Genomic DNA, 27,096 nt, shown 5'->3' with positions numbered 1-27,096 from the left:
GAGCCTGTCAGCCCTGCAAACCAATTTTTTAATGGCCCAGTCACCAGTACTGACTGAAGCTAAGAAGGTCCCTTTTTGACAGGGTTTCCTGGTTAAAAACTGGATTATATGGCAATCCTAATTATGCTCTGGTGAAAAAAACAGTAGCAGATGCATTAAGAATAAAAGAGTGAACACCTTTTTTTGACTTGTAACTTTAAAGTAAAACATTTGCAAACTGTAAAAAAACGGGACTAATTGAGGTAAGAAATTATATCTCCTTTAATAATCATGTTGGAATCACTGAATTTCTGAAAGCTTATTAAAGAAACCACAAAAAATTGTTTGTTAATATGTAAGCACACCTTTTCCCAGAAAACTGCTATTTATTTTAATACTGATAATGTTATTGTTAAAATACAATATTGAATATTTTAAAGTTGCTCAAAGATTTTTCAATTGCAAAATACAAAAATTTTGAGAGCCCTTTTGATATACAAGTATCTTGAAAGAATTTTTATGGTTGTATTAAATCTTATCTTGCACTAAATGTTCAGATCCCAGTGCAGGCTTATATTATAATCATGATCCGAGATAAATAAACCAAATACAAGAACAAAGAATCAAATGTAGGCAAAGATCCCTTTAGAGAACATTCTCAAATGAAGACTATTCAAACTGGTGTCTTTCTAGTAAAACAGAATATATAGAGCTTTGTTAGTTACTTATTAACTTTTCCTTTTAGACAAATTATATTTTTAACCTCTGTTTGAACTTCACAGCTGAAGAAAGAAGGACAAAAAAATCCTCTCTCAATTTTCTACATAAGACCATACCTTTGGACTAGCTGTAGTGTTTCCAGTTAGGAAAAAAATGCAACAAGAAATCAAGGACCTTATGCCCATTTACACCTGGTCTCCACCTAAAGTTATATCAGTTTAACTAAAAGGTGTACTTCTAAACTGATTTAGTTAAACTGGGGCAGAACTCTGAGTGGACACTATTATATCAAAGTAAACTTGGCACATATTAGTTTAGTTACATTTGTAAATTTATAGGTTGAAATCTAAGTTGCTAGATACATTTTTAACTGATAAAACTGTGCCCACTCAGTAGTTTGCTTGAAAATTTCAAACAGGAGTTGCTATTGTGTTTATATGTATGAATTATTTTCTCCCAATCCTCAGAATAATTCCTGATACAGATCATCCATGTAATTTCATTTAAATCAATTCCCTAAAAACAGTTTAGTAGCTAAATAAGTTGAGGCTTTCTTGATTTACAAATACACCTGCGTTGAAGAGAATGAACTAGTAGATTTTTTCCATTTCTAATTAATGTGTATTGTAGAGAGTACTATAATTTGAACATCTGAGTGGGAACAAAAATAATAGACAATAATGTTAACAGTTTCTGTGATGTGTAAATAAAGGATTGTGTGCATTTTAATACAGGTTGGATCTCTCTGGTCCCAGATGAGGGCATTTGCCAGACTAGGGGAGATCATTTCTGGCCCTCGTGCTGCTGGCCTAACCCCCTGCCATATCTCCCCCAGGTTTCCTGGCTCCCCCAGTAGTCCAGCGGAGTCACGTGCTAGCTCCCAACCACCCATAAGCCCTAATGTGCCGCACACCAGGCTTCCCGGCTCTTGTCGTCATTTCCCCGCAGCCCAGCAGGGCTGTGCGTCACCCTCCCATTCCCTGTAGTGCACCTGGATTCTCTGATCTTGGAACATCCATGGTCCTTCTGGACACAGATGTTGCAGGACCAGAGTGTTTATAGAGGTGCAACCTGTAGAAAAGTTATGAGAATCTCTTCTACTGTAAGTCTCAGATGGTTAGCCAAGGTAGTCTGTAACTTAAAAAACAACCAGTAGTCCTGTGGTACCTCAGAGTATGTCTACACTACAGCACTAATTCGAACTAACTTAATTCGAATTAGTTAATTCGAACTAAGCTAATTCGAAATAGTGCATCTAGACCTAAAAACTAGTTCAAATTAGCATTTTGCTAATTTGAACTAGCATGTCCACATTGAGTGGACCCTGAACCGAGGTTAAGGATGGCCGGAAGCAGTGCCGGCAGGGCATCAGATTAGGACTTAGAGCGTGGAGCTGCTGTCTCAGGCTAGCCGAGGGCTGTGCTTAAAGGGACCCGACCCCCACCCCGGACAGACAGTTCTCAGGGGTTCCCCACTCGCTTGTCTAACTCGATGAGGGACAGCAAAGTAGTCCTGGCTTGGAGTGCCCTGAGTGCCCACACTCGGCACATCACAGCACTTGGCCATCAGCCCGGCTGAACTTGCTGCAGGCTGCCATCTGGGGGGGTGGGTTAATCGGGGGGCTGCAGGAGAGCTTCCACCCCGAGGAGCTCGCAGAGCCAACCCAGTCCTCCCCATCGGGGGCTCGTACCCCATTCCTCCCTCACCTCCTTCCACTTACTCCTCCCTAGCCCCCCTTCCTGATGTACAAAATAAAGGACATGTGTGTTCAAAAATAGAAACTCTCTTTATTGAACAAAACTCGGGGAGACTGGGAAAAGGAGGTGGGAGAGGGGAAGAGAGAGGGTTGGAGAGCGGGGGAGTAAACCTGGGAGGAGGGAGCTGGAAGGGGGAAGCCAGGGGAAGAAGGAGGAAGGGACCTTAGCAAGTTAGAGATGACCTTAGCAAGTTAGAGAAATGGTCAGAGGTAAACAGAATGAAGTTTAATAAAGAGAAATGCAAAGTGCTCCACTTAGGAAGGAACAATCAGTTCCATACATACAAGATGGGAAGCGACTGTCTAGGAAGGAGCATGGTAGAAAGGGATCTAGGGGTCATAGTGGGCCACAAGTTGAATATGAGTCAACAGTGTGATGCTGTTGCAAAAAAAGCAAATATGATTCTAGGTTGTATCAACAGGTGTGTTGTAAGCAAAACTCGTGAAGTCATTCTGCCGCTCTACTCTGCACTAGTTAGGCCTCAGCTGGAGTACTGTGTCCAGTTCTGGGCACCACATTTCAAGAAAGATGTGGAGAAATTGGAAAGGGTACAGAGAAGAGCTACAAGAATGATTAAAGGTCTAGAGAACATGACCTATGAAGCCAGGCTTCATGAACTGGGCTTGTTTAGTTTGGAAAAAAGAAGATTAAGGGGGGACATGATAGCAGTTTTCAAATATCTTAAAGGATGTCACAAGGAGGAAGGAGAAAATTTGTTCCTCTTGGTTTCTGAGGACAGGACAAGGAGTAATGGGCTTAAAGTGCAGCAAGGGAGGTTTAGATGGGACATTAGGAAAAAATTCCTAACTGTTAGGGTGGTGAAATATTGGAATAAATTGCCAAGGGAGGTGGTGGAATCTCCCTCTCTGGAAATATTTAAGAACAGGTTAGATAGACATCTGTCAGGGATGGTGTAGACGGAGCTTGGTCCTGCCTTGAGGGCGGTGGGCTGGACTCGATGACCTCTCGAGGTCCCTTCCAGTCCTATGATTCTATGATTCTATAAGTATCAAATTATGGTATGCCATATCTTCAGTACTGTGTACAGATGTGATCTCCTCACCCCAGAAAAGATATTTTGGCCTTGGAAAAGGTTCAGAAAAGGGCAACAAAAATGATCAGGGGTTTGGAACAGGTCCCATATGAAGAGAGGCTTAAGAGACTGGGACTTTTCAGCTTAGAAAAGAGGAGACTGAGGGGGATATGATAGAGGTCTATAAAAGCAGGAGTGGTGTGGAGAGGGTGCATAAAGAAACGTTCTTCATTAGTTCCCATAATAGAAGCACTAGAGGACACCAAAGGAAATGAATGGGTAGCAGGCTTCAAACTAATAACAGAAAGTTCTTCTTCACAAAGCAAATGGTCAACCTGTGGAACTCCTTACTGCAGGAGGCTGTGAAGGCTAGAACTATAACAGAGTTTAAAGAGAAGTTAGATAAATTCATGGAGGTTGGGTCCATGGAGTGCTATTAGCCAGGGGGTAGGAATGGTGTCCCTGGCCTCTGTTTGTGGAAGGCTGGAGATGGATGGCACGAGACAAATGGCTTGGTCATTGCCTTCAGCCCATCCCCTCCAGGGTACCTAGTGTTGGCCTCTGTCGGCAGACAGGCTACTGGGCTAGATGGACCTTTGGTCTGACCCAGTACGGCCATTTTTATGTTCTTATGTTCTAAGCTCATGGTCGGGGGTCTCACTGGACCACCCTGATTTTCATGCAAACCTGCTCCTGGGTGGCCAGGCTGGCAGCTATCCTGCCCTAGACGGCCACTTTCCTGTGCCTAGTGCGGACATCGTGGATGAGGTCCACGATCTCCGCACTAGACCAGGTGGGCGCCTGACTCTTGTGGCCCCGGGCAGGCTCCTGGGAGCCGCCAGCCTGGTCCCAGGAAGAGGCGGAGGGCTGGGTGGCAGCGGGTGGCTGGCTAATGCCGTGCCAGGTGCAGGGTCTGCTGGCTGGGTGCTGGCAGGCTTGCACCTGGCATGGGCACCGTAGCCAAACCGTGCCCTTTTAAGGGCTCCGGGGCCGGGAGGGGGGCAGAAGAGTTTCCCTGGTGGTGCCCAAAGTGGCCACCAGGGAAAGCTGGGGAGGGCTAGCCTCCCACTAGTTCAAATTAAGTGGCCACACAGCCCTTAATTCGAACTACTTAATTCGAACTAGGTGTTAGTCCTCGTAGAGTGAAGTTTACCTAGTTCGAATTAAGCGCTCTGCTAGTTCGAATTAAGTTCGAACTAGCGGTTTGTATGTGTTGCGCCTATTAAAGTTAATTCGAACTAACGTCTGTTAGTTTGAATTAACTTTGTAGTGTAGACATACCCTCAGAGACTAACAAAAACTGCATATAGTATCATGAGTTTTTGTGGGCAGAACCCACTGAGCTGATTTTGAAATAGTTATTTTGAAATAGCGTTAGTGTAGATGCTCCGGTGCTGCTAATTCGAAATAATTAGCCTCTGGAGGCCTCTTGCAGCTGCAGCTCTGACCGTTCCTGGCCACATCTGGCATCTCCACTGCTCTCCTTCTCCTGTGGAGATTAAAACTCCGGGCAGCAGAAGGGCTTCTTGCACATGGCTAGCTTTGCAAGCCCCATGCAAGACAGAAACCAGTGAGGGAGCCATGAGTCTTCCATGGCTGCCAGCACTACTGCAGCTACCTCGGCTGCCACTGCCCAGGGACACACGAGAGCTCCAGCCTGGATTGATGCTGAGATCCTGGACCTCACTGATGTCCGGGGGAGGAGACCAACCTTCAGGATCTCTGCACCAGAAAGAGGAATGAAGAGGTCTACAGCCGGATCATAGTCAGCCTGGCCAACAAAGATCACACTTGGATACTTGACCAGGTCCAGATGAATATTAAAGAGTTCTGACAGGCCTACCACAAGGCCACGGAGCAGAGCAGCTGCTCTGGGGCAGCTCCACACAGCTGCCGCTAATTCAACTAGCTGGATGCCATCCAGTCACCTCTCACACTTCATTGTGGAGTCCATCCAGGACATGCCCAACATCAGCCTGGAGAAGGAGGAGGAGGCAGCCAGCCAGGTGACCATGCTGGCCAGGATATGATCCTCACCCTGGAACCAGTCTCTCCACCTTCCCAGGATGTCTCCTAGGCTTTAGACGAACCCGGGGAAGGCACTTCAGGGGAGTTCTATAACTTTCTCTATCTAAACTTGGGAGCAGTCTGTGAAGGACTGCAAGGTCCTCCCTTGGCCTACAGGTTGCACAACAGCCTGTGCATATCGAGTTCCAGTCCAGAGCACTCAGTTCCATGATGCTTTCACACAGGAACCCCTTGATCCTTCTCACAGGACTCCTGGAGAGGCCTGCCTTGTTCCAGTCTCCATGGTGAGACACCTACCCATGACAAGCCACCACTAAGGAGTCTGGGGTTGTGGAACCACATAGCAGTGCCACACATGGCACAGAGTCATGCCCTCCCTCAGGCAGCATCCGCTCCTGACCAAGCATGGTGATTTGGAGGAAATGGATCCCATGCATGGGAACCTGCCAGCGAGAGGAAGAAGAGGGGAACCCAGTAACAATTTGTTCAGCAAGCAGTGTGTGCCATTCACACACACCTTTTCCCAATCCTTCCCCCTCCAGCGGGCATGGATATTTATTTATTTATTTATTTATTTATTTATTTAAATATTTTTACCCCGCCTTTCTATTTAAAATATTCAAGGCGGCTTACAACAAAAAATACAAATATATATAAACATTTAAAATATGAGACCCCAGAGGGACATAACCAGCTAAAAACAAATAGAGAGGAGGAACACACACAGACAGATTCAAACATTAATAAAAACACAAATAAAAAGGGTGGCTTTAGCCTGACGCCGAAACAACGCTAGTGTGGTGCCATGTGAATATCCTGAAGAAGAGAATTCCACAGCCTGGGAGCAAAAGCTGAGAATGCCCTGTTCCGCGTAGATGTTAATCTTATCTCCACAAGTGGGGGAACACGAAGCAAAGCCTACCCAGCTGATCTCAATCTCCGGGCAGGTTCATATAGGAGAAGACGGTCCTTCAGATACCCCAGACCCAACTCATTTAAGGCTTTATAGGTCATAACTAAAACCTTAAATTGTTCCTGGAAACATACCGGAAGCCAGTGCAGCTGCCGAAGCACTGGCATAATGTGCTCAGTATAACTAGTGTTAGTTAAAACTCGAGCAGGCGCATTCTAAACCAGTTGAAGTTTCCGAAGGCTCTTTAGAGGCAGCCCCACATAAAGTGCATTACAGTAATCCAATCGGGATGTAACAAGAGCATGGATCACTGTGGCCAAGCCATGCTTGTTCAGTAAGGGTCGCAGCTGGCAGATCAAACGAAGTTGCCCAAAGGCACTCCTGGCTACCGAAGAAATCTGATTTTCAAATGTTAAAAAAGGGTCCAGGAAGACTCCCAAGCTGAATACTTGTTCTTTCAGGGGGACAGTAAGCCCATCTAGAAAAGGTGACATGCCACATTCACGAACACATGGCTTCCTGATCCTCAATCTTATCTGGGTTCAACTTCAGCTTATTTGACTTCATTCAAGTTCTCTCTCTCTTCAGGACACTACCAATGTGTGAGACACTCCAGCTGATCCCTGGCTCCGCATTTCAAAGGGGCAGTGCAGCATTAACGCCTGTGATTAATGCGTTAATCCTGTTCTGCGTTAATCGCAGGCATTAACGCAGATAAATTGACAGCCCTCATTAATATTAACATATATTTTTCTTTCTTATATACATGTAGGCTTGGGAGAATTATATTTTTTAAATAATTTTGATGCATAGTATTAATTGTTTTAAGCATTTTTCCCAAGTTAAATTTTCACAGCTGCAGAAAAATATGGGATCAGACAATTAATTATTCAATGACAGTATAAATTGAGTTAAAAAACTAAAAGCTTTATAACTTTAGTAGTAAATATGTCAAAATATACAAAATAAATATTGGTATATCAAATTCATGTTCTAAGCAGCATTTTTCTTACTTTCCCTAAGAAAGTATCTATAAACTTCAATTATAATTGATGGAAAATTTTTGCGTATGTCTGATGAAATCAATGTTTACTAATACTAACCAATAAAAATCTAATCCAGCCTACATATGAGCATCTTAGAAGTATGAAAACAGAATGTGAAAATATATAAAAAGCAACAGAGATTGTTTTAATTTTTATTTTGATATTAAGAAATACCGGGGAAAAGTTTGATTTTAACTGCAGTATTTTCCCTGTGAATAATTTTGTATTAAGGAAAATCAAGTATTCAATCCCCATCATGTATATTCTGGGACTGAGATTTTCATTAACAGTACTCAGATTCTAAATACTTTACTGTCTGGTCTGGAACTGAAAGAATTGTGTCTTCCCAACCACTATCTTGTTTTTGTTCTACTGATTTTTAGTAATAGGATGGCAACAAATACCAACGTGAGATTTTTAAAAGCACCTATGTGAAGTAGGTGGACAGCTCTCATTGGGTGCATCTACACTGCACCCTTAGCTTGAAATAAGCTATGCAATTTGAGCTACGCAAATTGCATAGCTTATTTTGAATCAATTTCTAAATAGCTTATTTCATAATTTTGAAATAAACCACTATTCCAAAACATCCTTAATCCTCGTGGAATGAGGTTTACAGGAACATCAGAATAGTGAGCCTGTTATATTTTGAAATAATGGGCTTGTTTCAAACATATGGAATAGCTACTTCCGGATATCAGAAGTATCCCGAAATAGTGCTGCAGTGTAGACGTACCCACAGAGTGTTAATGGGAGTTAAATGCTTTTGAAAATTTTACCCCTAACCTAGATGTTTTCCGACATCTGACACAAACACATTATCTGACATTTCTGGATTGAGTAGAGATTTGAATTGCTTTGCTCAGACCCAGCAATTTATCTTCTACATCTCAGTTATCACTTCAGTATGCTTTCTATATTAACTTTGCTAATATCCTTTGTGGAATATATTTAATCATGACAGTGTGTAATGTATAAGTCTTGGAGGCAGTTAGTTAGTTAATGCCTATTACGCCTGCTGGCGTGTAAGGCAGCAATGAAGGTTCTCCATTTTTGTCTGTCTTTGGCTATTTTCTCCAGTGTATCTCAGTTGTAATTCATTATCTTCATGTCTGCCTCAACAGTATGCCACCATATTGTCTTGGGCCTCCCACGTTTCCGTCGTCCTTCAGGCATCTAGTGAAGTGCTATCTTTACAATGGCATCTGCCTCCCTTCTCATCACCTGCCCTATCCATCTCCAGCATCCTCTCATAATGATAGTGGTAATGTCCTCCTGGTGGTATTGCAGGAGCAGGTGGTGGTTGGAGATTGTTTTCAGCCAAAAGATGCAAAGTATCTTACAAAGGCTGGTGGTATGAATGGATGAGAGCTTGGCACGGTCGCACTCTCATCCGCCAGCTCTCTGAACAATATAGTAGTGTTGATATGACACAGCTCTAAGCTTGATGTGGACACTGTATTGTGTAGATCTCCATACATTGTTCATACACCTGAGGACATTTCTGGCCTTACTTAGTCTGCTCTGGATGTCGTTCTTGGTGCCTCCATCATGGCGAATGCTGCTTCCTAAGTACGTAAAGCTATCTATGCTGGGCAAGTCTGCATCATGTATCTTGATTGATGCTGGTGAATCTATATTGAGAGTCATAATCTCTGTTTTCTTCTGGCTAACTCTTAGTCCAACCTCGTGTCCAAAGGTGCATAGGCGTTATGTCTTTTCCTGCATGTGTTAATGGGTTTGGGAAAGCAACGCAAGGTCATCCGCAAAGACAAGGTCTTCCAATGTGATAAAAGGTTCCATCTGATACCCCTTGATATATCTGCTGTTGTTCTCTGTATCACCCAGTCGATCACCATGTTGAAGAGTAGTGCAGATATGATGCATCCCTGTCTAACCCCATTCTTGACTTTGAAATGGTCAAGAGTCACATGGAGGCAGTGCCCCACAATAATTTAAATCTCACTTCAAAAGCTGTTGCCCGTAGTTTTGGACTCTACTATTGAATTCCATGTGGTGTGCCCAGGGGTCATTCTGTGGCCCATGCTATTTGCTATCTACATATAACCATTTTCACAGTTATGTGAATTATTGATGCCTGAGGAGTCTGTTTGTTGTCCCTGTGGGATAAAACCTGCAGCAAATGGCTGTGAATTTCCAGAAGCGCAATATACTATCTAAGCTTTTAATAGTTTTAGCCATTTATGTTTACATTTAGCTTTGTAACTTAAGTATGAATTTCAGATGGAACCCTACTTAAGGCACCCTTAGGGAAAAGCCCTACAGAACAACATGAAATGAATACAGGTCTTACAGAAATGTTTCTAAAATCCTGTAAACCCTGTAAAATCTGGTAGAGAACGATATCTTCCATAAAGGCTTTTGGAATTTACATGTGGCACACAAAGTAACATCTATAGTTAAAGCTGACAATACTTTACATTTTAAGTCCAGAGAGGAAGCAGTGGGGCAGAAGTTGTGGAGTGAATAGGATAAAAGCTGCTGTGATGAAGCAGGCAGGGTGAGTAAAACATTGCTATAGGAGCACAAGTTGGGAACAGGACATGGGTAGAAAGAGGGAAAAGGATAGCAGCAGGGGACAAGTCAGGATCTAGGGATGGGTGGGATGAGAGCAAGACTCAGAAGCAGGCAGGGGTTGGGGTGGGGAAAAGAACATGGGCAAAAGATTGTATAACTACCTGTGCACACTCCTCTATAAAAACCTTTATTCTTGAGCTTCAACATTCTTTTGCTACCTTGTACATAGCTCTGATACCCACTGGCAAAGAAATATGTCTCCATTCCCCTCCAGTGGTAGGTCCACATGTAAAATTATGGATTGTACTTCTAATAGTTTCTCCATGAGCTGAAATAGTGGATGGTTATGCTATGATTCTAAAGAACCCAACTTTGCTAATGACCATGGTCACACTAGGGGTCCATATGAAGACATCTATTTACTTCAATTTTGAAAAAAAAGGAAATCACACTAAATAAACTACATAAAAGGACATAACGTTGCAAAGTCAAGCACTCAAAAGTTAGGAAAAGCCAGAATTAAGGTTCCTTTAGAACCTTTATTTGGCCATCTTGTGCATATGCATTACTATATAGTTTAAACATGCAATCAGAACTTTTTCAGCAAAATCAGGACAGGACTGTGCAGAGAATGAATCAGAGTTATGTAGTGAATGAGATTATTGTCTGTAGGACCCCAGCATCATTTCTTGCAAAAGTTGGAATATGTGTCATAAATGAGAAAGGGACCAAAAAGTCTTACCGTTAAGGTGTCTCTGAAGAATTAGATTCCATCCCCACTTTTGCCAGAACTCTTACGTCGCAAGAAGTAAAAATTTCCATGATGGTTACTGTATGTTCCTTATTTTTTAGGTGCCCAACTAGAGACACCTAGAGTCTCATTTGCAGAAATGTTGAGCACACATCACTGAGGTCCAATAGGAGCTCTGCCTTGAACATTAGAAGTACTGTAAATACACTAAGTACTGAGAAAAAAAATATTACACCCTAGACTTCTCAAATTGGGCAAAAATAGTTAATACTTTGGACAATTCTGATTTTAATCTTTGTGCCTCAGTTCCTTGTGTTTAATAGTAATTGCACCTCACAGGAGAGTTATGAAGAAAAAATAATTAATGTATATAAGGTACTAAGATACAATGATGAGATCATCATAATTAAGTCCACGAGGAAGTTAATAATTCTGTATTCAGGGAATGGTTTGGATAATGTGCTTTAAATAATACATAAAACCACAAACTGGTTAATGAGGATAAAAATACATATTGACTAGATAGATTATTATTCTGTTCATCCTGTGCACCAAATGAGGCAAGGCTCCACTGGAAAAAAATGTGTAATCACATATTTGATGGTATCAGAGTATACCTTCACAAAGAAACCAAACTGAGATTGCACAGGCAACCTTTATTCTGATGTTTCCTAACTTTTAACTATTCTTCTGAATGCATCCCTGTATAAAATTAGCCTTTCCTAAAACACACACTTCATCAAACAAACACAACTGGTAGTGCTGGTGGGTAAAAAATAATCTGGTAAACAAGGGTGTAAAGAAGAGCAAAAGGGTGCACTACAGTTGTGTTCATGGTAGTTCTAATGGTAAGGTATGAACCTGTACTTAGAAGAGTGGATTTTTATGTATGTTAGGTGCTCTAACTTCTCCATTCTTTGCTTTTGTGGTTTGTGCCAGGAATATTATGAATGTAGCAACCCTAACTTCTTCACAACAGTGTTTTATGTATTAATCTGTGAAGCAGATTCTTTTCATTTGTGATTTTCTATGTTGTGGTGTCTACCCTAAATAAGTATTTGATAAAGTGGACTCCTGAATTTATGCAAGGTGCCCTTCAAACTACTGGCTCAGATTGCCAGATCTTGAGTGAATAAGTGGTTCCATTCTTTGACTCGAGACAGTGTATGTGCTTGGAACCAACTGTAATTTCACTAATATAAGACAACTCTGAGAAATACACTGGCAGCTATATTTAATCTAATTGGGCAGCTATATTTTACTTTGATTAATAAGAGTTAAAGCTAATATAAGGGTTACTTCAGTGTCATTTGGAATAGAAAAACAATCTGGATATATTGCTATATTGCAGGATTGAATGAGAGTCAACAAAAATTTGAGGTTATTGACCTTAGAGGAAAATTAATAGGGAGGTCATCTGATTCTGTCATATCATAGCACACTCAATTTTATCTATTAGTCTTAACCTATAAAATATCCATGTCTCTGAATTTAATTCTTCAAAATTAAACTTGATTTCTATGCAAGTTCCACAGGCTCTCTAACACTCCTTTTAAGAAGCTGCATTCCCTAATTACCCCATCAAACTATACAACTTCTTAGAGAGACAGGATAGGTGAGATGATATTTGAATAGTAACATGACTAAAATAAAATGGTTATATTTAATATTTAGTCCAGTACAAGTTATTACCTACCCATCTTGTCTCGCTAATATCTTGGAATCAAAACAGCTACATACAATTTTTTTGCAATTTTTACAATTGTAAACACACCATTTTTTGACACTGACAAACAGTAGAGATGTTTAATCATCCTTTTTTAATTTCAGTCACGTGTAGATGTCCGAACAAGGTAGTATGGGAGAGATTCCAGAAGTCTGGAAAAGGGCAAATATAGTGCCCATCTATACAAAGAGAAATAAGAACAACCCAGGAAATTATAGACCAGTCAGTTTAACTTCTGTGCCAGGAAAGATAATAGAGCAAATACTTAAGGAATTGATCTGCAAACACTTGGAAGATAATAAGGTGATAGGTAACAACCAGCATGGATTTGTAAAGAACAAATCATGTCAAACCAATCTCATAGCTTTCTTTGATAGGATAACCAGTCTTATGGATAAGGGAGAAGTGGTGGACGTGGCATACCTAGACATTAGTAAAGCATTTGATACAGTCATGCATGGTCTTCTTATCAATAAACAAGACAAATACAACTTAGATGGGGCTACTATAAGGTGGGTGCACAACTGGCTGGATAACCATTCTCATTGAGTAGTTATTAACAGTTCACAATCCTGCTGGAAGGGCATAACAAGTGGGGTTCTGCAGGGATTTGTTTTGGGGCTGGTTCTATTCAATATCTTCATCAATGATTTAGATATTGTCATAGAGAGTACGCTTATAAGTTTGTAGATTATACCAAACTGGGAGGGGTTGCAGTTGCTTTGGAGGAGGGCCATAATTCAAAATGATCTGGACAAATTGGAGAAATGGTCTAAGGTAAATAGGATGAAGTTGAATAAGGACAAATGCAAAGTACTCCACTTAGGAAGGCACAATCCATTTCAAACATATAGAATGGGAAGTGACTGTCTAGGAAGGACTACAGCAGAAAGGGATTGAGGGGTTACAGTGGACCACAAGCCAAATATGAGCCAACAGTGTGATGCTGTTGCAAAAAAAGTAAACATGATTCTGGGAAGCATTAACAGGAGTGTTGTGAGCAAGATATGAGAAGTTATTCTACCTCTGTACTCTGCGTTGATTAGGCCACATTGGAGTATTGTGTCCAGTTCTGGGTACCATATTTCAAGAAAGATGTGGAGAAATTGGAGAAGGTCCAGAGAAGAGCAACAAGAATGATTAAAGGTCTAGAGAACATGACCTATGAAGGAAGACTGAAAGAATTGAGCATGTTTAGTTTGGAAAGGAGAAGACTGAGAGGGGACATGATAGCAGTCTTCAGGTATCTAAATGGGTGTCATAAGAAGGAGGGAGAAAAATTGTTCTCCTTGGCCTCGGAGTACAGGACAAGAAGCAATGGGCTTAAACTGCAGCCAGGTTTAGGTTGGACATTAGGAAAAACTTCCTAACTGTAAGGGTGGTTAAACACTGGAATAAATTGCCTAGGGAAGCTATGGAATTTCCATCACTGGAGATATTTAAGAGCAGGTTAGATAGACATCTACCAGGGAAGCTCTGGACCAGGAGCAGGTAAAAGGGCCTCTGTGGGCTGCATCCAGCCCAACATGTGGGTGGATTTGGCCCGCGGAGGCCCTGCTGCTCCCCTGCCACCAGGCCAATTAGGGTCTGGCGGCGGGGGAGCGCCTGAAGCCTTCTCTGCTCTACCCCCACCCTGCGAGCAGCATGCGGCTCTTCAAAACTAATCAGGGCCTGCGGGCGGGAGAGCGTGTGAAGCCTCCTCTCACCCTGCCAGGAGCAGGTGGTGCTTTGAAGCACCGTGCACTGCTCACAGGGTGCAGGGAGAGTGCAGAGGAGGCTTCGTGCACTTCTGCATGAAGCTTCCTTCGCCCTGCCCCAGCCCTGTGAGGAGCCCGTGGCATTTCAAAGTGCCACGGGCTCCTCGCAGGGTGGGAGGAGGGTTCCCACGGTCTCCCGTCCCCAGGCCCTGATTGGCCTGGGGGTGGGGGAGCATGCCAAGTCTCTCCCAGGGCACAGGTACCTAGTGGGAAGGGGAGGCAAAGGGGCTCCCCCACACCAAGACCAATCATGGTCTGGGGATAGGGTGGCTTCACCCCTTCCTGCTTAGGCCCCGTACCTTCTGGGGCTACTTCAAACATTTTTAAGTGGACCCTGGGGAAAAATTATTGCCCACCCCTGGTCTAGACAGTACTGGGTCCTGCTGTGAGTGCAGGGGATTGGACTCGATGACCTCTTGAGGTCCCTTCCAGATCTAGTGTTCTATGATTCTAACATGCCATGAAAATTCAGGTCAACTCACAATAATGTAAAGATACTGCAAAAATGAATTGTATTTTCCCGATTAACTTGAACATTTTAATTTTAGTATAGTTCAGTTCTGCAAATTCCAAGAAGGAACTTTACTAATGGAATCAATGTTCATAAATCAACTCAGAGAGATACAAGGAAGGTTATTCACATGCATAAGTGTTTCCAGGATTAGATTTGTCAAAGTTGAACACACACACACAAAAGAAAAAAAAAAGAGGAAAAACACAATCTATCTATGGTAGAGACAAAGACAGGATCCAATTCACCAGAGTAACATTGAATTTCTGAACCATGGGACTACTCCTATTTTTTTCGTGCAATCCCCTGCCTCCTACACAACACACCATCCAATTCTGCAACAAGTGAGGCAGAGTCCTGCAGACCATTCACTGTAAGACATTTGATTGATTTTTAAAACTCCAGCCATCCTGTGCACTGGATGAGGCAGGGATCATGTGGTAAAACAGTTTGTGATCATGTACTTAAAGTCTTTATCTGATATGATGCACATGCACAATACTTAATACTGGTATCGTCTCACTTTTAATTGAATGGTCACCTATCGTTTAACGTAATAAATTACATTAAAATAAAATTTCTATTTTCTGATTAGCTTTTATTTTATCTGCAGCATTAAGGAATGCACTTTTACATACACCACACAGATCTCTTCCATTTGAAGTAGTAGTTCAATCCTTTTTGCAGACTATCCACTAGAGGTAGATGAGATACACACTTTGCCTCTGGGTTTCACAGCTATATGCAAACAGCAAAGTAATGTAAATACTCAGCACTTTTAGATTCAATTCCACAGTCTCAAAGAAAGTGTACTCTATTGGTTTTTAGACCCCTTTGCCCAGGCTGTCTTTCCTCCTCTGCTCCTTTTCACTCCCATCTTCTTTCCAACCATCCTATAACTCCAGTTCTGCGCCCTTTCCCTTTTATTGTCCCTTATGCTTTTGTTTTCTGCTCCTGTTCTCTCTGTTCCTTCATCTCCTGCGTTTCTCACTCCTCTGCAGTCCAGTCAGACTGTTTCCTCCTCCTTTCCACACTGCCTGGATTGGAGTTGAAGGTGGTTTCCTCCTATAACTCTTCTTCTTTCTCCTAGACTGATCCTGCTGACAGTGTGTTAAAAGGTTCTGAAGCTTGTGATCAGTCTGCTGAGAAAAAAAAATACCACTGGTCCCTCAAAAGGGTAATCTGTTGGACCTCCTGAGGAAGCCTTGATGACTGGAACCACAAACAATTATGCATTGTAATACCTGATGTAGTGACTCTGGCAGCAAAATTTGCAACATTCAATGAAGCCTGAAGCAAGGTCATGGCTACCATCTTTGCCTCATTCACTACACTGTAGGGGTATGTCTACACTAGCCACCCTAGTTCAAACTAAGGTGGCTAATGTAGTCATTTGAACTTGCAAATGAAGCCTGGGATTAAAATATCCCCGGACTCCCTGCCCGCGGCTACACACGGCATGGGCTAGGTAGTTCGAACTAAAGCTCCTAATTCGGACTCATTGCAGGAAAAGTAATGGTAGTCCGAATTAGGGGCTTTAGTTCGAACTACCTAGCCCGTGCCGCGCGTAGCCGCAGGCAGGGAGTCCGAACTACCGGGCATTTAAAAATGGCGGCGCCCGGGAACATGCAAATGAAGCCCAGGATATTTTAATCCTGGGCTTCATTTGCAAGTTCGAAAGTCTACATTAGCCACCCTACTTCGAACTAGGGTAGCTACTGTAGACATACCCTAAGATACTCTTATTTGGCTTCCTCTGGCAACTCATCTGTAAGTTTAAAAATATTATTCTAGGCAATGCTTATGGATTAGAAATGCATAATGGAAATTAAACTGTAGAATAAAATTTTCTCCCAAAAGGATCACAATTGTTTGCATCTTGTGCACCCTGGTGCTCTCTTTAGTTAAAAGTTGAAACCACCAAGGACCCCAGGGTAAATATAAATATATTCAAACACTTGGGAGGGGACCTAATACTTCCTTTTCATTCATTTTGACTATGGGAGGTAGGAAAGATGGCATTTGTCACAATATTTTTGTGAATTCCAGAAAAATTTCATTTATGGGGAGCACCATTCAAGAGGGTCCCACAGATCCCAATACATCAGCACTTTCTGTCGGCATTTCTGAACGGGTACGTCTACACTAGCCCCCTAGATCGATCTAGGGAGGCTAATGAGAGCGACCGAAATTGCAAATCAAGCCCGGGATTTAAATATCCCATGCTTGATTTGCATGTTCCCCGCTGGTCGCCATTTTATAAATTGACTAGCCCAAAGTAACTGCCCGCGTCTACACGCAGCAGTGAAACGGGATTCCGATTTAAAGCCCTAACTCAAATTAGCTGGTATTCCTACTGCAATGAGGCAAATTTTTTCCAAATAACCACAGCTGTGCCATCTACACACATCCTGTTTCGAAATAAGTATTTCAAAATAGGCATTATTCCTTGTGAAATGAGGATTTATTATTCTGGAATAAGAAGCCAGTTATTTTGAAATTATTTCAAATTAATGGGATTGCTGGGTAGATGCTTAGTTAGTGTAGATGTGCCCTCACAGACTGGTCTCAATAGCACTACTTGGGCTGTTATATGCACTACAGAATGCCTGCTTCCTAATTTATTTATTGGACTTTGGTGCCAGAAACCTCAATCTTCTTGATGACAGTTCTTTTGATGAAGTATACTGTTTTTTTCTTGGTACTGAAGAAGGAGATTGGTGCCGAGACTCTGCCACGTCAGGAAGAGTGCTCCTAACCAAAACAGAAGTGTTCAGTGCTCTCCCCAAGAAATGAAGGTTCTGGGAGTGGGCGCAGGACTGCCTACATAAAAAGGAGTTTTATAGTTTGGCCTCTCCATCTTTTTAGTTCTGAACTTACTGTCCCTAAAGTTTAGTACCTGTGCCTGATCTCAGCTTCTCCAAAACACTTCAGGTACCTAGAGTGCAGATCACTGATCTGTATCAGCATCTTGCATCCATCACAAGGTTTGAAAAAACACTTGCAGGAACAGAAGAGCATACTGAATCCTCTAGTAAAAACGGAAGCCTACTAGGTAAAATTTTCCAGTAAGACAACTAACAAGTACCAACTATATTCAACAGAAAGGATTAGGAAAAACAGAAACTCTTGCAGTAGCAAAGTAGTACACTTCCACAACTGTCATAGAAAGTAAGAAGGAACTGGAAGGGGTCAGGGAGGATCTGTTGTTTATAGAATCATGCAGCAATACAAAGCAGAAGATAGGACCACTGAGGGGAAAATCTGAAACTAGCATACTGGGCACACACACACACCTTAAGTTGAATGAACATGTGCAGTCATTGGAAATAGAATAAGACTGATGGGATGATAACTGCCTATTTGACTTTGGATTTTTAGAAAGACACTTTATAGACATTATTTTGTGAATATCTTCAAAGAATCCTACCGGCAAGCTACTAAGATGTTGTTTTTCAAGGAGTCGCTGCATTTCCTCCAGATTTTGCTGGAAAAGTTGTTGGTCACTATCCAAGTTTCTTTCACTGTTTTCTTGGATCATTTTATCACAGCCAACATTTGTGGAGATCTGCTTCTGATCCAAGAAGCCATTTTTGAATGCTGATGAATCAGAGGGAGAATCTGTAGTTCTTGGTGTGAAAAAATAAAAATTAAGCCAAAAGAAGCTATGTATTTTTTGATCTAACACACACATTTCAATAAAAAATATGCTGAAGTACATGGCAAGAATATAATATCTCCCAAAGAAAGGCAACATAATATAAATTACAGTTGGGGCTGATGGCACTTGTGATTAAGGTTGACTGGATGCTTTTAGCTTTGCCAATCTTTACCATTTGCCATTTGGGCTGAATTTTTTCACGCTTAACAACTGCCTCAGGCTAAACTGAGGATGTTAAATATCGTGTAGTTGACTAATCGAGTAGTCAATCGACATTTCAAAGGGACAGTGCTGCACAACTGATCCCAGACTCTGCGCTGTGCTGCCTCTTTGAAACGCTGCTGCAGCGTTTCAAAAGGGCAGTGCAGCACAGGGCCCGGGTTCCCCCCCCTTGCTGCCTCCATCTGTGAGAGGCAGCAAAGCGGGGGAGCGACTAGTCAACTATCCTGTCGTCTAGACCTTAACATCCCTAAGCTGAATTCTTCTGGAAAGATTCTGCAAAAATGGTTAAGATATTTCCAAGACTGATTCTACAGCAGGGTTTCCCAAAGTGTGATCTATGGAGCCCTAGAGCTCCACGCAATGGGTCCAAGGATGCCACAAGAAAATATTTGAGTTGTATGACCCTGTTATTTTGTTACTAAGGGTAAGTCTAGACTGTGTTGGTCTTTCAGGATACCAGAAGTATCCTGAAATAGCAACGACGTGTCTTTAAAAGCGCCCACTGTTTCCTGAAATAGAGGGTGCACTATTCTGATGTCCCTGGAACCCTTGTTCCATGAGGGTTAAGGGATGTGTCAGAATAGTGCCTTATTTTGAAATCTGGCGCCGAATTTCAAAATATGCCCTTTTGATTTAGACTCTGAATAAGCTACGCAATTTGTGTAGTGCAAATTGCATAGCTTATTCTGACAGAAGGATACTGTCCAGATGTACCCTAATTTTCTGATACTTTTCTTGAAGAAAAAAAGAATTTATAAGAAATATGCAAGAACTAAAAATAGAATTCCAAATCTTTGTGTATTTATTTAGGTACCTATTGAATTAAAAAACATGATATTTTTACAGCCCTGCCAAATTTTCAAGATCCCATAGGGACTCTGCGGCCAAAACAATTTGGGAAACCCTGATCTAGAGGGTTTTTTGCCCACATTAAAAATACTGATGACATTTTCTTTGAGAAACTCCAGTGTTCAGGGATGTGGTTTTTGCCATCCCATGAAAATTCACCCAAATTTGGCCTGGAATTCACAAATGCTCACTAGACACTTGCTAGAGATTTGCAACTAAACTCCCCAAAGATACTGTGTACACTTTGCATGCTTCACAGAAAGGATGATAATCTTCTATCAGCTAGCCACTTAATTCAAGTGAGAAAAGTCTATGCAGTGGATATAAAGATTTCAAACTTGTTGACCCATGTAGGTGTCAATATGGCATCTACTACAGAGTTTCTATTTTTTAGGGTTTTTTTTCACACGCAAAAACTATATTTAAAGAGATTGAGGAAGACATATATCCCATAGCCTAGCAACTAGGACACTCTCTTGTATATCGGAAATCAAAGTTCAAATTCTTTCTTCACATCAGGCAGGCAAAAAGCAGGAGAATTAAACCTGAGTCTCCCACAGCATAATGAGTTTCTGAACCATTAAACTAATGCTCAAAAGGAAGGTGCCATCTCATTTTCCTCATTCCTGTGGTTGATGAAAATTATTCCTCCTTTGCTTTTGTTAAAATGCCCAAAATTGAAACAAAAAAGAATCAAGTTTCAATGTTTTAATTCAACCCCAAATAAAACGTTGTATTTTTTTCAGAACTGTCCAAGAGCAAAGAAAATATATTATTCTTCCTGTTCTACTCCTGGGGTGGTAGGATGGCATATTTCAGCCATTGCAGCAATCTAGAACAGTCTTGGTGCAGTCTAGAACAGTCCTGAGGCTGCTCTAACTGAGAGATTGAACTAACTCTCAGGATTAGGAAAGTGCAAAAGTTTGCCTCTTTTCCTCCACTTTTGTGCATGTAGACATCAAACAATTTAAAGATATGGCACAAAATTTTCTCTTTAAAAGTTTTCATAGCAGCATTTTTTCTATTTAACAGTCTGCCAAAATTTTCAGAAGAGTGGAGTCAATTATCTTCTGCATATTGCAAGGCATTAACTAAATTTAGTTTTTAAAAACAATAGAATAAATCGAATGCTTACCGGCAGCTACTTTTGTACCTATTAGATGATGATAAATATAACCGTGATGTTAAAACTGATCCTTGAATATTTTCAAGAGCCTCTTCTAATTGAGGAGCTGGTTTTCTCTCAACTATATGGATTAAAGGGAAAGACATATAATCAGGAAACATTCTATAAAGCTTTACCAAAAGATGTTTTGGCCAAAATTTTCAAACTTGGATACCTTAAGTCAGACTAACAATAAACAAAAATGGTTTGATCATACCTTTGATCAAATGGGGTTGCTCAGTACCTCTGAAGAAAAAACCCACAAGAGAGTTCTATTTAAATGCCAAAATGTGGATTATTCAGGAGTTTGATCTGAATGTAATAATTTTTGCATCTGTCTGTAGTTTACATTGCTCAACTTTGTCCAGGATGGTACTTCGTCCTGCTATGAGGGCAGGGGAAGGAATTACTTGTTTTTGTGACAAGTAGCAGGCAACGTATAACATGCCTCCCACTGCTCCCATTTGCCAGCAGGAAGCCTCTGGGAAGGCTGGCAGGGGAGGCCTGAAGGAAGTGTGTTCTGAGGGAACAAATTAGCAGTACACAAGGAGTCATCTTTGCTTCTTGGTTTCTCCCACAGGGGCGGGAGGGGTTGGAGGGGGGGGAGGAAAACACATTTGCGCCAAGCCATGTATAGTCTGTTTATTCTCTGCATGCAGAATCTTGCGCAGAGCCTCTCAGCCTTCTTCCTCCTCCCTTCCCTGCAGGAAGCTGCACTGACGCTCCAGTCTTGGGGAGTGGTGGAAAGGCTACAGCACCAGTATGGGCTCCTTGCTGCAGGGGGAGAGCCATAGATTGCCAACCCCTGCTTTAGAGGATAGTTTACTTAGTTATTTCTGTGCATATCCAGTGGTTAAGGGTTGGACACTGCAGTGGAACACTTCAAGGGTCTTAGGGATTGGGTTGCACCTAGGCTATGTCTACACTTCAAGGTTTTTGCACAAAAATGGCCATTTTTGTGCAAAAAACGGCAGAGCGTCCACACCTCAAGCATGTTTTTGCACAAAAAAAAATACAGTAAATCAACAGGACAGAGGGCTTTTGTTGGTAGAGTTATTCCTCTCCCCACGAGGAATAACTCATTTTTGTGCTATAGCTCTTGTGCAAAAATCCATGTGTGGACGTTCTGCAGGGGTTTCTTGTGCAAAAAGAGCCTATCAGAAAAAGCACAGGTGCTCTGATGGCCGTTCTGTTAATGGTAATCAGAGCTTTCTTGTGCAAGAGTGTCCATGCAGTATGGATGCTCTCTTGCACAAAAGCGCAAGAAGGGCTTTTGCACAAGAAGTTTGTGCAGAAGATCTCTTCCACAAAAAGCTTCTTGCACAAAACCCCTGCAGTGTAGCCAAAGCCCTATTGCTAAGGTACATTGCAAACTGAGGGCTGCCCTGAGGAGATTGTTTGCATAGCTGAACAGAGTGGTGGTGTGAGACAGCTGACCCTACATACAAGCAAATCTTCCTATCAGTGGAGGCAGAAGGACAATACATTGTCTCTCAGCCCTGGGCAATCTGAGGAAATGATAATACATACATACAGGCTGTGTCTACACTGGCCGCCTATTACGGAATAGGCATGCAAATGTAGCACTTTGGAAGAGGCAAATCCGCGGGGGATTTGCAAGTAGGAATAAGAGATCCTCCGGAATAGGGCTTTATTCCGGAGGATCGCGCCAGTCTGGATGCTTTTCTCTGGCTTATCTCCAAGCCGGAAAAAAGCGGCGGCCATGAAAATGCAAATGCCGCGGGGGATATTTAAATCCCTCGCGGATTTGCCTCTTCCAAAGTGCTACATTTGCATGCCTATTCCGTAATAGGCGGCCAGTGTAGACACAGCCTGTATGTATGTATTATCAATTCCTCAGATTGCCCAGGGCTGAGAGACAATGTATTGTCCTTCTGCCTCCACTGATAGGAAGATTTGCTTGTATGTAGGGTCAGCTGTCTCACACCACCACTCTTGCAAGTAGGAATAAGAGATCCTCCGGAATAGGGCTTTATTCCGGAGGATCGCGCCAGTCTGGACGCTTTTCTCCGGCTTATCTCCAAGCCGGAAAAAAGCGGCGGCCATGAAAATGCAAATGCCACGGGGGATATTTAAATCCCCCGCGGATTTGCCTCTTCCAAAGTGCTACATTTGCATGCCTATTCCGTAATAGGGGCCAATGTAGACGTAGCCACAATGTAAAGATTTCCTATAGTGTGATGAATTTCCAAACCTATTCTCTTGCGCTGGGAAAAAGGGAGATGAGCACGCTGGAACTTTTCAGTTGCTTCTTGAAGTTTCAGTTTCCTTTGTTTCAGGATCTGTTCTCTAAATCTTAGTTCTTTTTCTTCTTCTGCCTTCCATTTTTCTTCAAGAGCTCTATTTAAAAAGTAAAAACAACAGGATAGTTTGTTTTTTTGATTAACATAACTCAGGATTTATAATTGCAATCTGATAAATTCCTTCATAAAACTATATGCTTAATATCATATCCTTTTTAGTTTAAAAGCTTACTTCTTGACAGATTACGGTGCTACACAAATTGCAGAGTAAATGGAACATGAGGGTTCAATTGAGAACATTTTTTAAATTGGACAATGTCCTACAAGTGTCAAAAAAACAATATTTTTATTTGTTACATTTACTCAAATGATCTGATGCTCCCTTATGAGAGTGTAGGAACTGCCAAGCAAGTCAAATCAGTATTTGGTCTCCAACATTGGCCAGTAGCAGATGCTTCAGAAGGAAAAATAATGTCACAGAACATATCCTCCCTGTAATATCTCTGCTGTCCAAGTGAGTCACTGCAAGTGCTCTATGCCTCAGTTTCTCATGTCATCAATAAGTTTAATTAGCTTTACATAGGGAAAGAATACATTAAAAATTCATTAAACAAATCAGATGTTTTCAAATCACAAGGTCCTCAGGAAACACATCCTAGCTGTTGGAGAAAATACCTGAGCAATTAGCAATTATCTCTGAAAAATCACACAAAACAGGAGAGTTTACAGAGGACTATAAAAGGGAAACTATAGTGCTAATCTATAAAGAGGGAAATAAGGATAATTCTGGAAATTACAGACTAGTCAATTTATCTTCAGTACTTAGAAAGATAATGGAACAAACAATTAAGCAATCAATTTGCAAACATTTAGATGATAATAAGACGATAAGCAAAAGTCAGCATCAATGTTCCCTCTAATCTTTTCCCTTCATGTGCAAAAAAATTTTTTATGTGCACATGTGTACAACCAATAAAACAAAAAAAAACTAGCTGTGGGCACTCTGCTAATCTGTTGGGCTAATCTCTCCTGAACAATTGCACAAGTGTGCACTTACAGAAAATGCTGGTAAGTATGGATTTGAGAAGAACAAATCCTGTCAAACCAATCTTCTTGGACTAGGTAAAAAGCATTGTAGATGGGGAAAGCAGTGGGTGTGATATATCTTGACTTTAGTAAGGTTTTTGACATTGTCTCACATTATCTTCTCATAAACAAACTAGGAAAATATAGCCAAAAGGATCATCAGTTGGCATGAGCATCTGGAACCAATGTTCACTTTAGCTAAAAAAAATAAGGATGACCAGGACAGAGCTTAAAAAGTTATTGTCCTTGCCAAAACAGTACATATTATCACCCTACTTATGAGGGAAGATGAAAATAACTGGATTTGTTTAGTCTGGACATGACGGGGCGCCGTCGCCCCGCTCCCTCTGTGAACAAGCCGCAGCGCTGGGTGGCAGACAGCGTGGCATGCCGAGGAGCTCCGGCGCATGTGCAAGTGGACTGGGGGGCTGTTCAAAAGGAACTCTGGCATGCCCGAACAGGGCGAGTGAGCTGGGTGAAGCGGGGGACGCCAGCCAGGTGTCCGGAGCAGAGGCAGGAGTGGATGTGGCAGCTGCTTCCGGAGGAGTGGGGAGAGAGAAACTGAGGAGGAACAGCAGTGAGCAGTGGAAAGAGCCCAGGAAGTGGGGGGAACACCGGCTGCCAAGGAGTCCAGCAGGAGCGCAGCAGCTACAGGGGCCGCTGGGGTGGGAAGCAAGGGAGACCGGCCCCAGGGGCCCAAGACCAAGGTCGGCAGACTAGCAGGCAGACCACCAGCAGCCGTTACCATACCAGGGAGCCCTCCAGGAGGGGACAGCAGAGAGACATGTGATGGTTTGACGACCAGGACACTGGCTGCTGAACCCCTGTTAGGAAGCACCCCAACGGGGTACGGCAGGGGAGTGAGCACCACAGTTACCGAGACCTTACAGCGACCGGAGAATCATGAAGACAGAGCGGCGGTAAGGCGCAGGAACATCGGTCAGGGTTGTATGCAGAGACGCAGTGTGTGACGGGGTAGGAAGAGGCCCAGGGGAAAGAGCGACTAAGCAGAGTCCAGGAGTCAGTTGGCATCGGCTCCTGAAAGGGACCCCCTGAAGACAACTTGCCATTCCTAGGGCCCCGGGCCAGGGCCTGGAGGAGAGGGTGGGCCCGGGCCCCTCTACCCAACCAACCCCTCTTCATACAGCAAGGGACCCACGACCAGGCCGAGCCGACCTGGTCGGACTCCGGATCAGGAACTGAAAGACTGTTCACTGGACACACAGCCAGGAAGGGGACACACAGCCAGGGAGAGCAGGATCTCCCCAGCGACCTAATAGGCCCTGTAGGTTGGGACCTCCTCTGGGCCATGGCACTAAGCCTCATTCCCAGGATGCGGGCAGCCCGTCACTTGAAGACAGGGCTAAACTAAGCCAGGGTGGGTTGCCATCGTCTTACGCTGGGGGAGCCCCCACCTCACACAGGTTTAGTGGCCACTAGGGAAAACTTCCTGTCAGGGTAGTTAAGCCGGGGAATAAATTGCCTAGAGAATAATGTTCCCTTTAATTTTTTCATCTATATGAGGAATACATGTTGTTATGTGCTCTGAGGCATGTGGGGATGTGCACTATCAATAGAAATATGTGCTGCTGGCTGTGGGCTCTCTGCTAGTCAGCTGGGCGTAGGGTGGCTGATGGTTTCAACAAAAATACCGGAGACACTTGACATTACATCACAATCTACATTACATCTTATTTAGAAAATACCGGACATTTATATTTTCTCAATTTGTTTCCCAAACAGAAAGCTCAAATACTGGACTGTCCGGTTCAAAACTGGACACCTGGCAACCCTAGCTGGGTGGCATTTGAATCATTCCTGGGCAGCGGCCCAAGAGCTCAGCTTACAGGGAACACTGCTAAGGCGAATCCCTAACATTTAAAAATTTTGAAGAACGGGTTACAAACACCTATCACTGATGATCTAAATAATACTTAGTCATGCCATAAATGCAGGGCTTGGACTAAATGACCTCTGAAGATCCGTTCCAGTCCTACAATTCTATGCAAGAGAGTTAGCAGAATAATTTCCTCACTTTTATTGTTTTAACCTAGTTTCTCTGTCTTCTATAAACAGTCCAGTGAAGCAATAATTCAGGGTTACTTAACTTTGGAAGTCCTGGGGCCACAATGATACATACAGCACATGCTGAGGGCCACAACTTAAGTGTGGTTACATATACAGTACATGCAAATATATATGCAAATATATGCAAATAGCTTCTTTCACACTGTCAGGCATGAATACAAAGATCAAGGCAAGACGACACAACACACAGGCCTCATTTAAGTATGTTCTGGTGATATTAACAAAATGCAAGATTTACCTGATTTCCACCCATATGACAGCACTGTTAATGAACAATGACAGTCCAAGAATTCTAAAACACGTATCAACAGAAGACCATTATATTGACTACTACTTTGTTTTGGTTCCCACTCGCGGGCTACATATTGAGCCCCATGTAAATCCAAACTGCACCGCAGGCTGCAAACATACAGGCCACGTGTTGAGTAGCCCTACAGTAATTTCTGCAATAGCTGCTAAAGTGTTTATAAGCAAATCTGAAATCTAATGCTTTAAGAGGTTTAACAGTTTCACCAACAATTCACTGCTCAGACATTACAAAGCATGTATCAATGATACTAAAAAACAGCAGACTATGCAGATGGTGGAAATATTTCCTGATTAGTTTTATGAAATTATACAAGCAAATGTAGACTAAACACAAAGAATGAAGAAGTGTAAAAAAGACACCAATTAACTTCTGCCTAAGCAACGTGCATGAAAACAGTCTGTTTAAGGGAGTGATATTTGAAAACTATCTTAGGGACAGTCTACACTACAAAGCTAGGTTCAGGGTTATGAAAAATGTCATGCCCTGTGCAACTGAAGCCTAAGTACACCCTGGTATAGCCTCCTCTAAGTCAATGGAAATAATCTACCTTCCATCTCTCAGAGAAGGGGGTTTACTATTGCAATGGAAGAACCTTTTCATCACTGCATCAAGTGTCTACACAACAGCACTACAGTGGCATAGTGAGAGCAGTGCTGCTGTAGTATTTTTAGTGTAGACATATCCTTAGACAT

The 27,096-nt window shown here is 42.3% G+C and overlaps 1 protein-coding gene across 4 annotated transcripts in view; it reads right to left on the bottom strand.

Annotated features, from left to right (window-relative positions):
- Positions 1–27,096, bottom strand: part of CEP126 (centrosomal protein 126) — a 72,624-nt gene that overhangs the window by 39,657 nt on the left and 5,871 nt on the right. For all 4 annotated transcript variants that reach the window (XR_012900739.1, XM_075919282.1, XM_075919283.1 and 1 more), the window contains exons 3-5: positions 22,872–23,017; positions 20,627–20,738; positions 18,190–18,388 (exon numbers count right to left, since the gene is read on the bottom strand). Coding sequence is in view for 3 of the 4 variants with exons in the window: in XM_075919282.1 (XP_075775397.1) it covers positions 18,190–18,388; positions 20,627–20,738; positions 22,872–23,017 (457 nt within the window). In the remaining variant the exon portion in view is untranslated. The remainder of the gene's footprint in view (positions 1–18,189; positions 18,389–20,626; positions 20,739–22,871; positions 23,018–27,096) is intronic.

This window comes from Pelodiscus sinensis, chromosome 1 (genome assembly GCF_049634645.1).
Source record: "Pelodiscus sinensis isolate JC-2024 chromosome 1, ASM4963464v1, whole genome shotgun sequence".
NCBI lineage: Eukaryota > Metazoa > Chordata > Testudines > Trionychidae > Pelodiscus > Pelodiscus sinensis.
This window is presented reverse-complemented; position numbering and strand designations above follow the sequence as displayed.